Source organism: Macrotis lagotis, chromosome 4, assembly GCF_037893015.1.
Source record: "Macrotis lagotis isolate mMagLag1 chromosome 4, bilby.v1.9.chrom.fasta, whole genome shotgun sequence".
Lineage (NCBI taxonomy): Eukaryota > Metazoa > Chordata > Mammalia > Peramelemorphia > Peramelidae > Macrotis > Macrotis lagotis.
This window is the reverse complement of record NC_133661.1, coordinates 111,246,276-111,263,996: the sequence shown is the minus strand read 5'-3', so window position 1 is coordinate 111,263,996 and position 17,721 is coordinate 111,246,276. Positions and strand designations below refer to the sequence as shown.

The 17,721-nt window shown below is 37.0% G+C and overlaps 2 protein-coding genes across 4 annotated transcripts in view; one reads left to right on the top strand and one right to left on the bottom strand.

The window, feature by feature from the left end:
• The window catches only part of SLK (STE20 like kinase), a 74,410-nt gene extending 66,157 nt beyond the window's left edge, over positions 1-8,253 (top strand). For both annotated transcript variants that reach the window (XM_074233779.1, XM_074233778.1), the window contains 2 exons: positions 3,593-3,706; positions 4,533-8,253. In XM_074233779.1, coding sequence (XP_074089880.1) covers positions 3,593-3,706; positions 4,533-4,679 — 261 coding nt within the window. In that variant the 3' untranslated portion in view covers positions 4,680-8,253. The remainder of the gene's footprint in view (positions 1-3,592; positions 3,707-4,532) is intronic.
• Positions 8,254-11,625: 3,372 nt separating this feature from the next.
• Positions 11,626-17,721, bottom strand: part of COL17A1 (collagen type XVII alpha 1 chain) — a 79,643-nt gene continuing 73,547 nt past the window's right edge. For both annotated transcript variants that reach the window (XM_074233777.1, XM_074233775.1), the window contains exons 50-57: positions 17,496-17,585; positions 17,109-17,219; positions 16,115-16,261; positions 15,413-15,760; positions 14,531-14,668; positions 13,941-13,994; positions 13,573-13,653; positions 11,626-12,613 (exon numbers count right to left, since the gene is read on the bottom strand). In XM_074233777.1, the coding sequence (XP_074089878.1) occupies positions 12,558-12,613; positions 13,573-13,653; positions 13,941-13,994; positions 14,531-14,668; positions 15,413-15,760; positions 16,115-16,261; positions 17,109-17,219; positions 17,496-17,585 (1,025 nt within the window). In that variant the 3' untranslated portion in view covers positions 11,626-12,557. The remainder of the gene's footprint in view (positions 12,614-13,572; positions 13,654-13,940; positions 13,995-14,530; positions 14,669-15,412; positions 15,761-16,114; positions 16,262-17,108; positions 17,220-17,495; positions 17,586-17,721) is intronic.

Here is a 17,721-nt window from a genome sequence, read left to right as displayed (position 1 = left end):
CAAATCTATTGAGTAGGATTTACTCAGTGTTCAGGATTTACTCAGTACTTCTTTCTTCTACTATAAGTCTTTGTGCCTTGTCACTTTATCCACCAATCTTTGTATGTTTTTATTATTTTAACCCTGACTTGTAATTACATCCTCTTTGTCGAAATATATTCCTTTTATTTGACCTGATTGATTGATTGCTTAATTGATTGATAAACAACATTGCGTCATAGTCACCGGGTATCTTCTCCTTATCTGACTCATTAGAAATACACATCTCAAGAGTCATGAATCATATCACATTTTAATCACTTTATACCTTACCCTCTTTTCAAGTACCCTCCATTTACACATAATGCTCATGAGCCAAAGCATCAAGCAAAGCAAAATCTTTTCATGATGTTTTCATGTCCATTCCCTCCCCAACTAAGGTATTGGATGTCTTCTTTCCCTCTGTCCCTTTAGTACTCCACCCTCTGCCCCACTGTATTACAAATCTCTAAGTATCTAGTAAAGCAAAGTCACTTTTGATTTAATTATGTATAGAGTCTTTAAGTACTAGGACATCCTCAAGGTTTCTCTTAAGGCATGGGAGACACTGGCACAGGACTGTGCAGCATAGAGTTCCCTTATCAGGTAAAGAGCTGTGTTCTTTTAGCAAGGCATAATTAAAGTAGCCCAAAGGAAATGTGAGATGTGTAAGTTAAGAGTAAATATCCCAGTTGTTCACTTGGAATATTTGTACCCGGTTTGTGGTAGAGCATTCTGAGCACATATTGGTCTGGTCAGCCACAGTCAGAAACAACTGTAATTTGTCTCAAACATAGTGATGTCATTTTGTTCTGCTTCGATGATGAAGCACAAGAACTAACCATATTCATAGCCTCTAAGTACAATCTCTTCAGCTATATTCAACCCTTTAACTCTAAAGAGAAACATGATTCTCAAGAGTTACAAGTATTATCTTCCCTCATAGGGTTGTATATAATTTAATGTTCTTGACTAACCTTTGTTTTTTCTCTCCTTTCTTTTTATGCATCTTTTGAATCTTGTATTTGAAGATGAAATTCTCTGTTCATTTCTGCTCTTTCTATCAGAAAATTTTGAAGCCCTCTATTTCATTGAACATCCATCTTTTCCCTTGACAGAATATGTTGAATTCTGCAGGGTAGAACTTCTTGGTTATAATAATCCAAGGTCCTTTGCCCTCCACAATACTGTATTCCAGCCCCTCCAGCAGTTGAAGCTGCTAAGTCCTGGGTAAATTGCTTCTTTTTGGCTGATTGCAGTATTTTCTCCTTTATTTGAAAATTCTGGAATTTGGCCACAACAGTCCTTGGAGTTTTGATCCTGGGGGTGGGGTGGGGGGTATCTTTTTCTGGAGTATTCTATGTATTTTTCCAAGGACTATTTGTGTTTTTGATGTAGTATATTGGGATAGTGTTCCTTTATAATTTCCTGAAAGATATTTTCCAGGATCTTTTTTTTTTATCTAGACTTTAGGGTAGATGAGTAATTTGTAAATTTTCTCCTTTGTATCTGTTTTCCAGGTTGTTTTTCCTCAAAGGTACTTTATGATTTCTTCAATTTTTTCAGTCTTTTGTTTTTTGTTTGATGGAATCTTATTGTCTCATAGATTGATTAGTTCCTATTTTTCCAATTCTGATGTTTAGGATTTTATTTTCTTCAGTTAGCTTTTGTGTTTCCTTTTCCAGTTGGTTAATTTTAGTTTTTGCTGACTTGCATTCCCTTTCCAGTTGGTTGATTTTATTTTTTGAAGTGTTATATTCTTTTTTATTTGGTTATTTTTACTTTTAAAGGAGTTGATTTCTTTAATCAATGTTTCATAATTTTACTTCATGACTCATTTCTTTTTTCTACTTTCCTTCTTCCCCATTTCTTTGGATTTAATTTCTTTTTTAAGCTCTTTTATGAGGGTTTGGTTTTGAGTTCAATTCATAGACTCTTTTGAGACTTTCCATATAAATAATTTGTCACTGCCTTCTTCTTCTGAGATGGCATTTTTATCATCTCTTTCTGTATGGTGGCTTTCTATGGTTAGCTCTCTTTTAGTTTTTTTGCTCATTTTGATTGTTGAGCTCTGCTCCTGGGGTAAAGGGAGGGAGCTTTTTGTGCTGGGGCTGGGGTCTGATCTCTGGCTTATTGCTGGCCAAGATGTTGCCTATGCAGCCCAGGTGTTGCCTTTGCAGAGGTTTGTTTCCTGTCTTTTGCTCAGTGTTCCCAGGGTTTAGTATTTGAATGGGGTTAGGACCCTCTCTGCTGGCTTGCTTATCTGGCTGCGGGACCTGTGCTGTATATGCTGTGGCTAAAAGCTTCCTGCTTTACCTCACTCTTTCCCCCTGATGGGAAAGACCTTCTCTAAAGATCCACCATGATGTCTACAGTTGAAAACTTGTTTCTATCTTTTTTTTTTGGGAGGGATCTGTAGCTTTAATATTTGTATAGAAACTTCATTTAATCTTGTGTAGGGAAAAGCTCTGGGAGCAGCCTAGCTTTGCATTGCCATCTTGGTTCCACCCCCCAGCTCCTAAGGGGCATATTAGAGAAGATTCTCTTTGATACTCCTGGGTAATTCATCATACCATACTGCCTAAGAGTTATAGTTATAGTTCTTGTTATGTATTATGCCCATTGTAGGCATCCAATGAATACTTGTTGAGTTGATTTGGTTTACAGTGGTTACTAACTTTACTATCTGGTATTGGTGGTAAAGCATATGCAAAACTGCCTTCTAAATTTTTAGACATATTTGTAAAGAAAGAACAAGAAGTAGGACTTATTCCATGTTACCTTGCTCTCTCTATCTATATATCTATCTGTATTGCTATTTATATATAGCATATAACTGATTTGACTTTTAAGCCAGAAAAATTTTAATTTAGGCCATGGTTCATTTTCTGAGTCTTTTTTTATTTTATTTAAGGCAGTGGGGTTAAGTGACTTGCTCAAGGTCACACAGCTAGGCAATTGTTAAGTATCTGAGGGCAGATTTGAATTCAGGTACTCCTGATTCCGAACTGGTTCTCTGTCCACTGTGCCACCTCGCTGCCCCGCATTTTCTGAATGTTGATGATATTTTTTGGTTTTTTTTGCAAGGCAATGGAGTTAAGTGACCTGCCCAAGGTCACACAGCTAGGTAATAAGTGCCTGAGACTGACCAGTGCTTTACTGCACCACCTCACTGCCCCTTGATGATGTTTTGAAATAAATTTTGAGTTCTATCAGTGTATGATATTCAATCTTAAATTGGTAATCCATTTTTGAAAACACAATTGTGGAAAATAGCCTAGTACAAAAATATTCATAATTTCTCTTTTTGACGTTGCAAAAAAATTAGAAACCACTTTTTGATTTTACTTTGCTAAATGTTCAGGAGTGTATGTTAAATTTACTTGTTACTTTGTATGTTATTTGATTATATTTTTAGTGATTACTGAGTTTATAAGTTTTAAAAGAAAAGTTTACTCTGATGAAGTATTACCTTTTATCTGTATCTTTGTCTGTCTGTCTCTCTCTCTCTCTCTCTCTCTCTCTGTGTATATATATATATATATATATTTTTTTTTCCCCCCCTTATTTTCAGAATGAAAAATGCCATCTATTGGTTGAACATGAGACTCAGAAACTAAAGGAGTTAGATGAGGAACATGGCCAAGAACTAAAGGAGTGGAGAGAAAAATTGAGACCTAGAAAAAAGGTAACTTTAACAAAAAAGAGATTAAGAGGCAATATCCCAAATCTGTAAGATAAATCTATTTAACTTAATACAAGTTAAAGTTAAATTGGTAATAGTTTGGTATTCATTATAGAAAATAAGAGTCTCAAAAAGTGGCTCATAAAATTTTTTGTTTACTTTGTTCTCCCTAGAACTTCTCACATTCCATTTTTAATACACAATTCAATTTAGCTGGCATATTTTTAGATATTTATAGTCATTCAGGTGTACTTTCGTAAGAATTTCATAATTTTTTGTTAACACTAGAATTTTCCATATGTGTTCCCTTAGCCAAAAAGTAAAACATGTGAAGACTCCAAAGACATTGAGTCTTCCATCATTATTTAATTAGAACAGTCTTGAATTAAATGTATTTATAATTTTGCACCTGGAAAGCGGTTTTCTATTGTGACAGATTTGCTGTTTCTTTGGGATTATGATGTTAACAAAAACTTAGGTAGATTGGAGTTAGGCATGTGGGGGAAACTTGCTGATATTGAAGGATGCCCATTAGCCAGTTCCATCCTCTCCAGAACCAATTTAGGAAACTGATCAGAATTAGCTTGAGTAAATAGTTATTGCAATAATATTCTATATTCTCTGGATATTTCAGAGTGACAACCTGGGGCCATGGTGAACAGTAGCAAGAAGTCCAAGGACTTGAGGGGATGGGACTTAGAAATATTCCAGGGCTGAGATATTTTGATTATTATTTAGAGCAGGATTCTGTTTAAAATCACATTAGATGATAACTTTTCTTTTCTTCTCTCTCTACCCCTCTCATTCCACCCTCCTCCCCCACCTCCAGACCCTGGAAGAAGAGTTTGCAAGGAAGCTTCAAGAACAAGAAGTGTTCTTTAAAATGACTGGAGAATCTGAATGCCTTAACCCTTCAACCCAGAGTCGCATCTCCAAATTCTATCCAATTCCTAGCCTGCACTCCACTGGTTCATAACTCCAGAAAGTGTGATTGGATTGCTCTTTGCTTTTTGTTTTTTTAATTTGCTTCTTCATCTTTTGCCACCCTTAAAATCTACAAATTACATCAGAAAGTTCATGAAGACAATCGTCTGCATCACTTATTTAAGTGAGCTTTTTTTTTTTTGTTTGCTTTCCTCAAGATTATAATGGCAGAGGTGGAGAAGGTAAGCTAGGGCAGACATTGATTGCTCCATGTTGGACAGTGGTGTCTTAGTTATTTCTTAAGGTATTTTTTTATATTAAACTTAAAAGCATCTTTATTATTTTAGACATTAAGCTACTCATAAAAGTATTAGAGAAATGTTTGAAGTTTCAGAAAAGCTGTAACATAAAACATTGTTAATACCTTTTTAACTGAACTAAGTTCTCAGTGATGACTAAATTCTATAGTTGAAATGTTACTATTTTGGGTTTGAAATTTCTTGTGGTGAATCAGATTGCTTTCATAAAAAAGGACCCCAAAATGACTCTGTTTGTTTAGCAAAAGATATTATTGTTTTTATCCTTAAATTCAGTAACAAACCCTTTTTAAAGTGAAAACTTTTTCAGCAATTTGTTATAGGTATTCAATCTAAAAATGAAGGTGCTTTCATTAACATAGTGCCTGAAATATATAAATTCATTCTCTTCAAAGACAGGATTTTCTTTTTTGGTTGAAGGAGAAGAGAGAAAAATCCCTTTAGCATTAAAGTTACCACTTAAAAAAATCTTGCTGCTGCTACTACCATTTGTCAGAAATTCTCACTCAAAAAATATATTGCACTAAAATATATAAAAGTGAAAAAATCCTACTAAGAGTTCATTATTCTAATATATTTGGATGTTCTGCAAACTAAGTATAGATTTAGTAGTCAAAATTGAATTCAATGGGGATAGCCCATTTAAAAGAAACATTCTTGGGCTAATTAAAATGACTTCTCCCCCATCTTACCAAAGTCTTCATTTAAAACTCTCTTAGAGATTCAGTGACCCTGAATCATATTTATAAACATAGTGATCATAATTAATCTAAGAAATATAAGAAGACTTTCAGCATACTCAAAAAGATTTAAGTTAAATATTTAGACCAATGTTTTTTGGATTACATTTTTTGTGTTTTGAAATTTGGTTGCTTACCTGTTGCAATTTTATTTTGTTTTAAGTTGATAGATGTATTTTAAATTATTTTCTTTGATTTGCAGTGAGTAAAGTCAAACTTTTATTATGCAGTTTGTTGTAAGTATGGCTATTAAAGAATTATTCAAAGTCAGTTCTTTTGAGGGTTAGAATTTCAAAGGGTGAGTCATATCATGACAGTATTATAAACTGTTCTGTGGTATGTGAGAGACAAATATGTTTATGTACTTGCCCTCTATTATTTGAAATCCACTATCTTGGTGCCCAATTTTAAAACATCTATTTTCTATCTTGCTGGTTTGTATCAAATAGGAGGCTGGTGGAACTCCTAAGAGTATATTTCCTTTAAACACTGTTGAGTTAAGGAAAAGAAATGTAAATAACAATTTCATTCTCTTGCAGTTGACTGAAAAACTCTGAATGCTGAAGCTTACTCTGTCACTTGTTTAAATGATCGAAAAATGCATGTTAAATTTTTATTTTGTAATTGTTTTTGATAAGCATAATTTACTTGGACTACTTTATAGCTAGCCTTAATTTCTGACCAAGGTTTTTTTTTAAATATATATATATATATATATATATATATATATATATATATATATATATATATACACACATCTATATAAATATATCATGTACTGGTTGTAAATTCACATACCATCTTCACTCAAATGTGTTATTGTATGCAGAACTCTTTCAAATAGCTTATTCTCAAATGCTAGGTTAAAAAATGTTTGGAAGATCTTTTCAAGCTACATCTTTATAAAAATAATAGTAAGAAAATGGAAATATTTTATTTTGTTTTGAAAATATCACGATATCATGATGCCCAATGTAGTCAATGATTTATTTGAATTGGGGATGTTAAGAAGTAGAGGAGGAAAATAGATGTGTTCACATACTACCTTTTCTTTGGAAAATATCAGTTCATTGACCTTTGGACCTTCACTCCTTTCTCAGCAGAGGACATTGGTGTTCCCATTCTTTAGTTGTGGTTGGTTCATGTGCTATGGTATATTGGGAACATAACTATTTTCCTCTGAACATTTCATAACCTTCTACTCCATTGAATTTGCATGTTCATATTGCTGAATAAAGGAGGTCAGGCCAAGACTATGAGACACTTTAGCTAAGTTTGATTGTCAAAAAGCACTACCCTGATTGTAATACCTCTGTTTTGCATCTCCCTTTTGACTAGATTCAGTGTATCAGAATGAACACTGCCTTAAAGATTGAACATTTTCCAAAAAGTTGGGGTAAGGATGGAGAATTAATATGATGGAATCAAAAGTTAATTTTAAAATGAAAACTGATAAAGGTCCTTTAAAAATGTTTTGTTGTGTAGAATTATAAAAGATAAGAGATTTTTTTCCTGTGAGGAAAGGAGTTCTTTGAAGCCACAGTGTGTAGAACTAACCATTCTTGGCTTGTTTCCTATGATACTGTGGCAGAACATGCAATGAAACTCATTAAAAAGAGTCTTAATTTGTATATCTGAAACATTCTTCAGTCAGTTTCCTTGTGTGTCATAGACACATTCTCAGACAGGTATAACTCAGAAAGCTAGTTGTGCCAGGTTTCTATTTCCTAGCCCTTTTGATTCATAGCTGGGATACAAATTGCTAAATTAAGTTATGTTCATGTGAATTTGTGAATAAGCTTTTTCTTACCCTTTTCTGTGGGGCCTAAGAGAGACCACAGGTTGGGTAAATAGAAAATTCATCTTGCTTCCATTCAGCTGATACAATGATTTCCCTGTAATCTGTGACAGGTTAAGTTGAATTTTAATTAAACAAAAACCAGAACCACAGCTACCTCTAAGAAGTAGTGTTTTCCTCAAGCACAAAAATGCTCAGGCATACTAGGCCCATTTCATTGAAGGGTCTCCAATTTTATAAGCATCAGCAAGTTTTAGAACTGCCTTTTATAATCTCCCAAACCCACTTTAGCTAATAGCTCTCTCCCAGCCCATACAGTGCTTAGTAGAGAAGGTTCTTCTGAAAGAGTCAAATACAGTCAAATTGTTAGATAGATAAGGGTATGCTTAAAGGAAAATCTAGAACCGAGCGGGGAAATTAGTTCTAAGGGTGGAAATCAGTTCTTTTTGGGAAAAAGGTATTTTACAAGAAATGGTATGATATGAAAACATTTCTGATGAAGGCCCAATAACCTAACACCTGTCTTGTTGCCATGGTTGCAGTGGTTTTGCTGTAGCTTTAAAGTTCTGCTCCTAAACTTGAGGCAGAATATCCTGTCATTTTCCATGTAGGCTGCTGCTGTAGGTGATACTGTTCTGACCTGCATTGTCATGGCTCCACAAGTTTTCAGAAAGAACTCTTGTTTCAGTTTGTGCCTCTTGTCTACTAGAGAGCAAAATGTCTTTGCAGTTGTGGGATTGACACACTAAAATAAAGTCATTTCTTAAATTATTTTGAGGAAGCAGTGTTTTATTAAGAATCTTGTTAAATGGATTGTCCCTGTTTAAGACTGACTGCTTGGTTCTTTTTCACCATTAATGATGAACTTATGGTTTACTAAGTTTTTTTCTCCTCCGCCTGTTGACTTTCCTGTGCATCATATCTCTGGCCTTTCATGGCTAAGCCTTTCCTGTTTCTGTTATGTGTATGTATGCTTAAACATGTGCATGCACTCCCATATACAAACACACACAGGTCATGTAGCTCTTCTCGGTAAGCAGGGATATTAGTGTCACTGATTTGCAGATCTAGTACTAGTACTGTCCCTGTAATTTAAGGCCTCTAAAGATGAAGTCAGTAGTCAATAAACAGTATGTGCCAAGCATATAATGCCCTAGGACTTGGACCAGGTCTCAGAAGGAATAAATGACAAAACTGTGTCCTGATCCCAGTTTTCTTTTCTTCTGTGCTATGTACTCCAAAGAATTTTTTTTTAAATAGGGAACTTTAAAAGTAGAGGAAAAGTCAAATATGTTTATATGGAGATTTTATGTTTAAAAAGCACATTTTCAGATCAAGAAATCTTTTGTATTTAACAACATTTTATCAATCTCTATATATCTATATATCTATATACATATATAGATCTATCTACACACATACATATATTCCTACCTCCATCCAGAAAGTCATCCTCTATAACAAAGGATAAGAAAGAAGAAAAAAGAAGTTCAATAAAATTAACCTTTACATCAACTCAATTCAACAGTATAGGCAATCTTTCACATTTGTAGTCTCTGCAAAGAATGGATAATTCATCACATATTTTAAACTCACTTTTGTCAAAATAATCATTTCATATGACTGTTCAAGGTGGGAAATCCATCACTTTGAATAACCCCATTTATCTTTAATTTTGAAGATTGGTTAGAGAAACAGACTTGGGGAGATATCTTCTTTATGTATTTGAAGGGTTATCCTATAGAAGAGGACTGACTTGTTCTCCACAGGGTACAAATGGGGGACTTAAGGTTTAAAATTTGATAAATGGTCAGTGGAGTCAAGAGGAATTTCCTCATAAAATTGTTCTGAAGTATAATGAATAAAGATTATGTGACTACATGTTGGGAGAGTTTTATTCAGGCATAGTTTGGACTATGGGGCTCCCAATTTACTTTTACCTTTTAGAATGTGGGACAGTTTCCAACTGTTACTGGAGGAATGACTATTCTTCCAGAATTTTGGAACTCTACTTATAGTTGAATACCAGTGATGGGAAATAAAGCTTCAGCTCCATGAACATAATCTGACTCATTCTCATGCTCAGGATGGTAGCACTACAATTTGAGTTCATGATTGAGGTGTGAATTCTGGTTCTTTCAAATATTTTGTAGTGTTCCTAGATAAGAAGTGATTATATATAAAAGTCTAGTTCATTGCAGTGCTATGAATTGCTATTTCTGTTTTCTCATCTATAAAATGAGTGGATTGAATTGGATGATTTCCAAATAACTAAATCTAGGATGCTTTCAAACTCATTTACTGAACACCAACTACAAGCAAGGACTGGCAGTTCTGAACTTCCATCTTAAGTCAACTTTGAACTGACCTCTAGGTGCTTAGCACAACATTTTGGGATAAACTATTGTAAACAAATTCAGTAGTTGGGACAAGTCTTAGTCTGATAAAACAAAGTGGAAATTGTAAGGTCCATAGTTGCAGCCCTTGGTAACAGTTATGTTAGAATAGGAAATTGATTTTTGGTAAAGATCAAAAAATTTTGTGATACTTTGTGAGACAGAAGGAAGTGTATTATATCTAGAAATAACTTTTTTTTCACAGTACATCCTAAGTTGTTAGAAGTTGTTAATACATTTTCTAAGCCTTCTTGTATAAGACCAACTTGTAATAGTATCCAACTTGAATCTTTGTTAATAGGTTATAAAAAAGTAGATTGAGATAATGAATTATCCTATGGCACATAACTGCAAGTACCAGTTTTTATTTGAAAATTAAGCATTCCAACATTCCAGATAATTGAATTAGTCTCTGAGACACCAGGCAGACCATATAGCATATAAACCAGCTCTTCAGAGAAAGATACCATCTACCTTTGTTTAACCTGGTGATAAGAAAGGGAAGAATCTGGAGGCAAAGTGGTTGGCGGGTGTTCTAAGTGAGACCAAATGTAAAAGTATAATATAGTGTTGGATCTGAGCATCCATTTTGATTTCATTTCAGTGAGGCTTTTGTTGGATGTATATTTTTCTTGAACTAAAACTGCCCTAATTCTCACCCACTTGTTGAAAAGTAAATTAACACAGTAATTGCAAAGAGTCTAACTGTTTTCTTATCACATGCATGTTAATTATTCCCAAGTTGTTAAGAATTCTTGACAAATTTCAATAATTACATCCTTTTTCCATTTGGTTGTTTTTAACTTTTAAAGGAGTTAATTTCTTTGGTTAATTTTTCTGCATAGCTCTCATTTCCTTTTCTATTTTTCTTCTTCCTCTCTTCTTCAGTTTTTAAATTCTTTTCTAAGCTCTTCTAAGAGGTTCTGAATTTGAGTCCAATTCATAGTCTCCTTTGAGACTATGTAGATAATTTGTTACTGCTTTCTTCTGAGAAGGCATTTTTATCGTCTCTGCATAGTGGCTTTCTGTGGTTAGCACTCTTGGTTTTCTTTTTTGGCTCATTTTGATTGTTGAACTCTGTTCCTGGGGTAAAGGGAGTATGATTCCGAACTTTTGTGCTGGGGCTGGGATCTGCTCCATGGCTTATTGCTGGCCAAGATGTTGCCTATGCAGCCCAGCTGTTGCCTTTGCAGAGGTTTGTTTCCTCCTTTATATCCAGGCTCTGCCTATGCAGTGGTTTGTTCCCAATCCAGGCCTGTATTTTGCCCCTTAGCTATCAGCACCTGGGCTGCACTGTGGCTAAAAGTCTTTCCCTCTCTCCTGCCTAGCTGAAGAGACATCTTCAGTGAAGATCTTCCACATTATCTAAAATTGAAAATTAGTTTTGATTTTTTTTGGAGGGATCTGTAGCTTTAATGTTTCTGTAGAGGCTTCATTTAACCTTGTGTAGGAAAAAGCTCTGGGAATATCCTAGCTTCACAATGCCATCTTGACTTGGCCCAGAAAGTCTCCAGAATTTTAGATTATGTGTGGCATGCCCAGATAGCAGGATTCCAAGGATTATTGTCTAGTTTTAAAGACCACAGATTAGTTGTAATTGTGTAGAAGGTACAGTTAAAGTTATTCCTGAATAACCAAGTTTATTTAGGCTCAGTTAACACAAAGAATATCTGTGTTTCCTGTTTACCAATAAGATTCAACAAACAAGATCTATAATTAATAAACTTTAATTGGAAATTAACAATGGAAACAACTTCAACTTGACCACATACAATGTTTTAAAAGTTTAAAAAATTTTTAAAAAGTGCTTAAATTCATCTGATCCTGACAGTCTTCCCTCCTTCCCACCCCATATACATCCTCCACAGTCAGAAGTAGGCATTTCAGAACTGAAGCAATTTGTTCAATATTTACTATCTCCAACCCCCAACCCTTCTGAATTTGGCCACCTCTTTTTGTCTGTAGTTTATAAATAGCCTAACATGAGCTATTAGAAATTTAGGTAGACATTTGGTGCCCAGTGATAGTCAAATATATGTTACTTTCTCTTTTTCAAGCAAAACCATGATGTTTTCAAAAACCCTGCTTAACTGTATCTCCTCCTAGAGGAGAACTGAAATCTGTGGCTTCCTATTCTTCCCAGTAACTTAAATGGATTAGTTTTCCTTAATCAGCTCTCCATGGCTAGGGAGAGATGATAGAAATAAAGACAGGGAACAGCTGAAAACAACCCTGGACATGTTAACTGGGACAAAGCAGTGAAGCCACCCACCACCATGAACTACTACTCATCTTTTGAGCTCAATTTAAAACCAGTTAAAAGTTAAGCCACAGCAAAGGGAAAGAATCCCTGGAATTGTGATTGAAAGTAGTAGGAAAATTTGAGTCTATGACTGCCCTTTGTTGGGAGCATTTGTTGCAAACTCCCAGGTGGAGCTCAGTACTGAGCAGATAAATCCCCCAAAATAGGTTACTTAAGGTTTATCCAGCCTGAGGAATTATCCACATGCTGTTAGAGCCAAAGCCAGCATTAGTGAGGCCGTTTCAAATTGAGACTATTAACATTTCTTGACCCAAACTATTCAGTTGGTTGACTAAGATGTCCTAAAAGAAAGTCAGTAGACTTTTAGCCCACCCTTGCTCCAGGAACAAGCTCCATGTTACTGAGTATGTGTGTCCTTATGGTTTGACGGCAATGCTTCTCCTCCTCCTCCTGCCAACATAAACTTGTTCACCTAGAAGTTGGGAAGAGAAAAAAAACACACAGAACGATTAGGAACACTATCTTCATTTTGTACCCACAAAGATGGTTAAATTTTTTGGACTGGATTTGTGATTTCATTGTTTTAGGGAGTTCCAGATAAGACCAAGAACTGCAGGTGGGTACCAGAAGGTAATTAAGATCTTAGCTGCCCGAGGGCTTTGAAATGTTACATCCAATAAGTGTAAAGGAAGACTTCTGCCCAGGTCTTCCTATCCATTAACATCATGTTGCTTCTCCAAGCTCCTTTTTATAGCAAATACTTTTGCTGGAATGGGGGCTTTTCTTGACTGCATGGGGTCAGCCTCCTTGATTTTTGAACATGAAATTTTTTTTTGATTCTCCCAGGTGAAAATGATCCCTCCTCAAATTTTCTTAAAGAACTTACTATCTTTTGTCCATCGTCACCTACTGTGCATCATATTTGAGTTTCTGCATATGAGTGCTCACATGTACACTTATACACAACACACATTCCCTTCATTATGTGGTCAGCTCCTAAAACAGTATCTAAAACAGTTCCATTTGCCTAGAAGGTGCTTAATATTCATTGAATTGTATACTTCCTATGCTGAGATTTCCTTACCAAGGAACCTTTTTAAAACTTGATGTTGAAATTTTAAGCCCATTCTGAATATTTTTTAAAAAAATTTAAGGCAATGGGGTTAAGTGACTTGCCCAATATCACACAGCTAGCCAATTATTAAGTTTCTGAGGCTGGATTTGAACTTGGTCCTCCTGACTCTAGGGCTGGTACTCTATTCACTGTGCCTTAGTTAACCCCTCATTCTGAACATTTTTGAATAAAGTTCTCTTTAATCAGAAAGATGCATTTGTACCAAAGTTAGAAAGATTATGACAGTAGATTTTGTTCAAGGTAAAATAAATTAAAGAATAACAAACTTTGATAAAAATGTGATTTAAAAATTTTACCTTTGTCTCCCTTGTCTCCTTTTTGTCCTCTGGGGCCTGGAGGCCCAGGTCTACCAGGATTGCCAGCTGGTCCCCTTTCACCTGGAGTAATAAATGAGTTCTAGTATCCTGTGTCTAGAGTGGTCAAGGGCAATTAATTGAGGTAGTAGTAAACTCATAAAGAATAAATTCATGGAGTAATTCTCATGTAGTAAGTATGAGCAGTTCATGCAAAAAGTCTTTACCTTGGATTAGAGGTACTTTTTTGTTTCATAATGGTGAAGAAGGATTATCAGGTTTCCAGGATAGTCACTGGAAGTGGTAGCTGTTTTGCCATTTTTTTTTTTTTACTGGGCAAGCAAGTAGTTACTCCCTCTATTGACACTTACCTTTGGGTCCTGGAAAGCCAGTATCTCCCTTTGGCCCTGGAATTGTCCCATAAGCTACAAAAAGGAAACAGGAGTAAGTTCAAATGGGGCTTTACTGCTACCCTCTGCTCAGAGAGATCTATGGGAAAGAGCAAGGAGGATCTTAGCAAAAGCCCTGAAAGTAGATTTTGTAACAGATTTTAGCTCAAATAGAAGTAGGTAGGTGGGTGAGGAGGATTTTAAAGCACATCTTCCTCAAAATCCCTCTTGTGTTTGCTTAGCCTCTGAAACCCTGATTTGAGAAATGATAGTAAATTGTGCATGTACAAGTTTTCATGGCCACAGTGAGGAAAAAGCACAAAGCAAAACAAGCCCAATCTCAAATCACTGTTATCGTCTACATTCTGCAGAGGAGAAAACAATGAAACATTAGTGCTGGGGGGAAAAAAGCTTGCAAATCATCTTGATTTTAAAACTTAGTAACTAAGAGGCTTTTGCAGAGCATAGAAAGGGAGAGTTCTATTGACTTCTCGTCAATCTTTAAGTGGGGGGGGGAACGAGGCTCAGCACCCAGAGAAGTCCTGGGGCTGCATTATTAGGGGAGCCCTTACTTCGGAAGAAGTTCATTAGGTCCTCAGTCACATTACTGTAGGTTGCAAACACCTTGCTGATACCAGGAGGACCCTGGGGTCCAGGCTGGCCCGGTGGTCCTTGTACAGTGTAAGCCATTCCTTGTAGCAGACCCTGACCTGCAAAATAGATCCTTGGGTCAATGAAAGTATCTGGGGTCCCTGAGAAGAAATTCACACCATTTTGTAGGCAGAGAAAGGCCTGAGGATTGAATAAATTCATCTCAAGGTCCCTTCTCCCAACATTTGGGAGAAGGCACAAGGCAATTTTACTTGCACTTGGAAGCCCAAGGTCTGGGGAAGCTAAAGCTGGTTCTCTTAAACTTGACATGAAGGACATGAACTGAACCTTCTATTTACTGCATTAAGAAGCTCTGATCCCTAGGCAGTTTGTTTCCAGAATCAGAGAATTAAAGAATCACAGAATTTAGAGCTAGAAGAGACCTTAGAGGTCATCTAACCCCATCCCCTCATTTTATCAATGGGGTAACAGGTTCAGAAAGGGACTCGCCCAAGTTCACACAGGTACTAGAGGAAGCAGCAGAGTTGAACCTCAAACTTTGACTCTGTAGTGCCAAATCTGACCTTTTTCCCCATAGTGTCAATTTATGCTGGGTAACCATATCCCCCTTTAAAGCTTGGGATTCTGCTTGAAAAATGACTTCCAGTTGCAGGGAGTCCCACAAAGAAGGGCCCTAGATCTTTTCTCTGGGGAATTACGGCAGCTGCCAATACTGATGAAATGCTGGGGCCTTTTCTGCCTTACAGGCTCTTAGGGTTTACATCTCCAAATATCTGAGGTCTTGGGAAGTCAAGGGTGCACCACAGGCACTCAGGTTCTTAGGCTGGGGGTTTCTTACTCACGCTGCATACTCTCTGATACGCGTACAGCCAGCTGATTGTAATCCAGGTCCCCTGCGAAGCCTGCACCAAAAACTCTGCCTTCAGTGCCAAAGGTGCCCTCTTCTCCTGCTCTTGCCCCATAGCCTCCTCCAGTGGTCACATCAGTGCCATAGGGACCACCATCTCCAAATCCTCCGTTGGATCCTCCCACTCCCAGTGAGGAGCTACTTCGGCTGGCCGAAGAACCGTAGGAGTTGCTGCTTCCCCTGTTGTAGTAACCATCAACCTCCCTTAGCCGGCTATCTCCTGGAGGGCCCTGAGGCCCTGGGGGGCCAGGAGGTCCCATGATGAAGCTTCGGACATCCGGACCTATTAAACAGAACAGTTTGATAACAGCAGCTTCAGGGAGAAGAAGCAAAGTCAAAGCTGTTGAGAGGACTAAAGATCTCAACACATGTTTCTAATTGTTTCTTGTCAAGATCACTTCTGTAAGGGCATCCACAGATGGGTCTCTTTTTCTTGTGAAACCAGGTTAGAGGGGTGGGGAGGGCAGAGAGGAGTTGTGATGGCTTCAGATTGACCATGGGAGGGCAACCCTGAACTCTCAATTCCTATACAAATAATGGAAGTTCAACGGAGATGGGAGAGTTGAGGGAATGGGGCTGGATGGAGGATGGAAGGAGGGGGAGGGTAGGAAACGAATGGCTCTTATTGGACACTTACTTGTAAGGTAGCTGATCAGCTCGCTCCGGAAACTATCACTGTTTTCAGTAGCATAGGTTGCCAAGGCTGCTGAAACTCCAGGAGGTCCCCTTGGGCCTGGAGGACCAGGGGGGCCAGGAGGACCAGAGACTGAAGAAAAGCCTGCACCTGTTGAAGGGAGATAGGAAGAGGACCTGATGGGAAAGTAGAACCTCCCCTTGACTGGTTTATGGGCTCTGCTCAATTCAAATCTGAGAGAGAACAGGCCCAATGAAATGAAAAGGAGGAATACTAAGGAACCTGGATGGATCATGGCAGTGAGCATGGGATCCAAACAATGATTTAGGGACAGAAGTAACTTCTGTGCCTCTCAAAGGCATCAACTGAAATGACCTGAACCATTAACTACCCCTCCCAAGTTTCCTTCAGTTCACATTGGGCTCTCTTTCAGGATCTCTGGAAAAATTTAGCATTTACTTATACACCATTATATTGCTGTATGTGTGTGTGTGTGTATGAATATGCATTTTTAACAATTTTTAAAATTTCTGGAGAGCAGAGACTTGTGGAGAGCAGAGACTCAGTGATTCCCAAAATGTACCTGAGTACAGTATTTAGTGCACATTCAATAAATGTTTGATAATTGGTTGACGGTTTCTTCATTTGCTATCCTCACAAAGCCGAGGGAGATTGTGTTAGAGGCTAAGTAAAGTGCCTTGAAAAGAGGTTTCAAGTTGAAAGAACTGAAAGAATGAGTTCTTCCATCACTTATTAGTTATATTACCTTGGGCAAATCACTTTATAGCCTTTCTAAATCTAATTTTCTCTTTTGAGAATGGGAGATCAAAAACATGCACTGCCTAATTTGGAAGACTGTTGTTAAGGATCAAATTAAATAATACACATGAAGGTGTATTATGACTTTGAAGCATTCTAGCAATGGAAACCTCTATCCCTTGTAATCTTCCACTATCCTTAATCCTCTCTTCCCAAGTCCCCATGCTTAGGTCCTTACTCTGCAGGTAAGATGAAAGTTCTTCCATACTGAGACTGGACCAGGAGTTGCCTGAAGGTCCTGGGGGTCCTGGGGGTCCGGGAGGTCCAACGATGCCACTAAATTCAGACCCTGGAATGAAAAGGAAGAATAGAGAATCATGAGCTAGATTATAGGGGGTGCCACCTTCCATCCTATATCAGTGTGATTCTTTGCAAGTTTAATCTTTTTTTAAGGAAAAAGTTTTAAATTTATTATTATGCATCTTTTATTTGATGACATATTTGACAGCTCAAAGCCACACAAACTTTCTTCTATACAAAGAAAAATTTGGTGGAATTAGTAGATTTGCATATCTAATTAGTGCTATACTACAGTACTGCAAAAAATATTCAAGTTTAATCTTACCTCGGAGCAGAGACAACAGATCCTGGTAGGATGTTCCTGGCAGTCCTGGAGGACCAGGAGGACCAGGGAGTCCAATACTAATCCCATTACCTAGGAAAAGGAAACCAGAGACATAGTGGATGCTGCTCATTTAAGAAAAGAAAACCAAGAGAGCCAAAGGAATGGGAATGTAAAAGAGGAGAGGGTCACCAAATAATTGTCAAGGGAAAACAGGAATGACAATAAT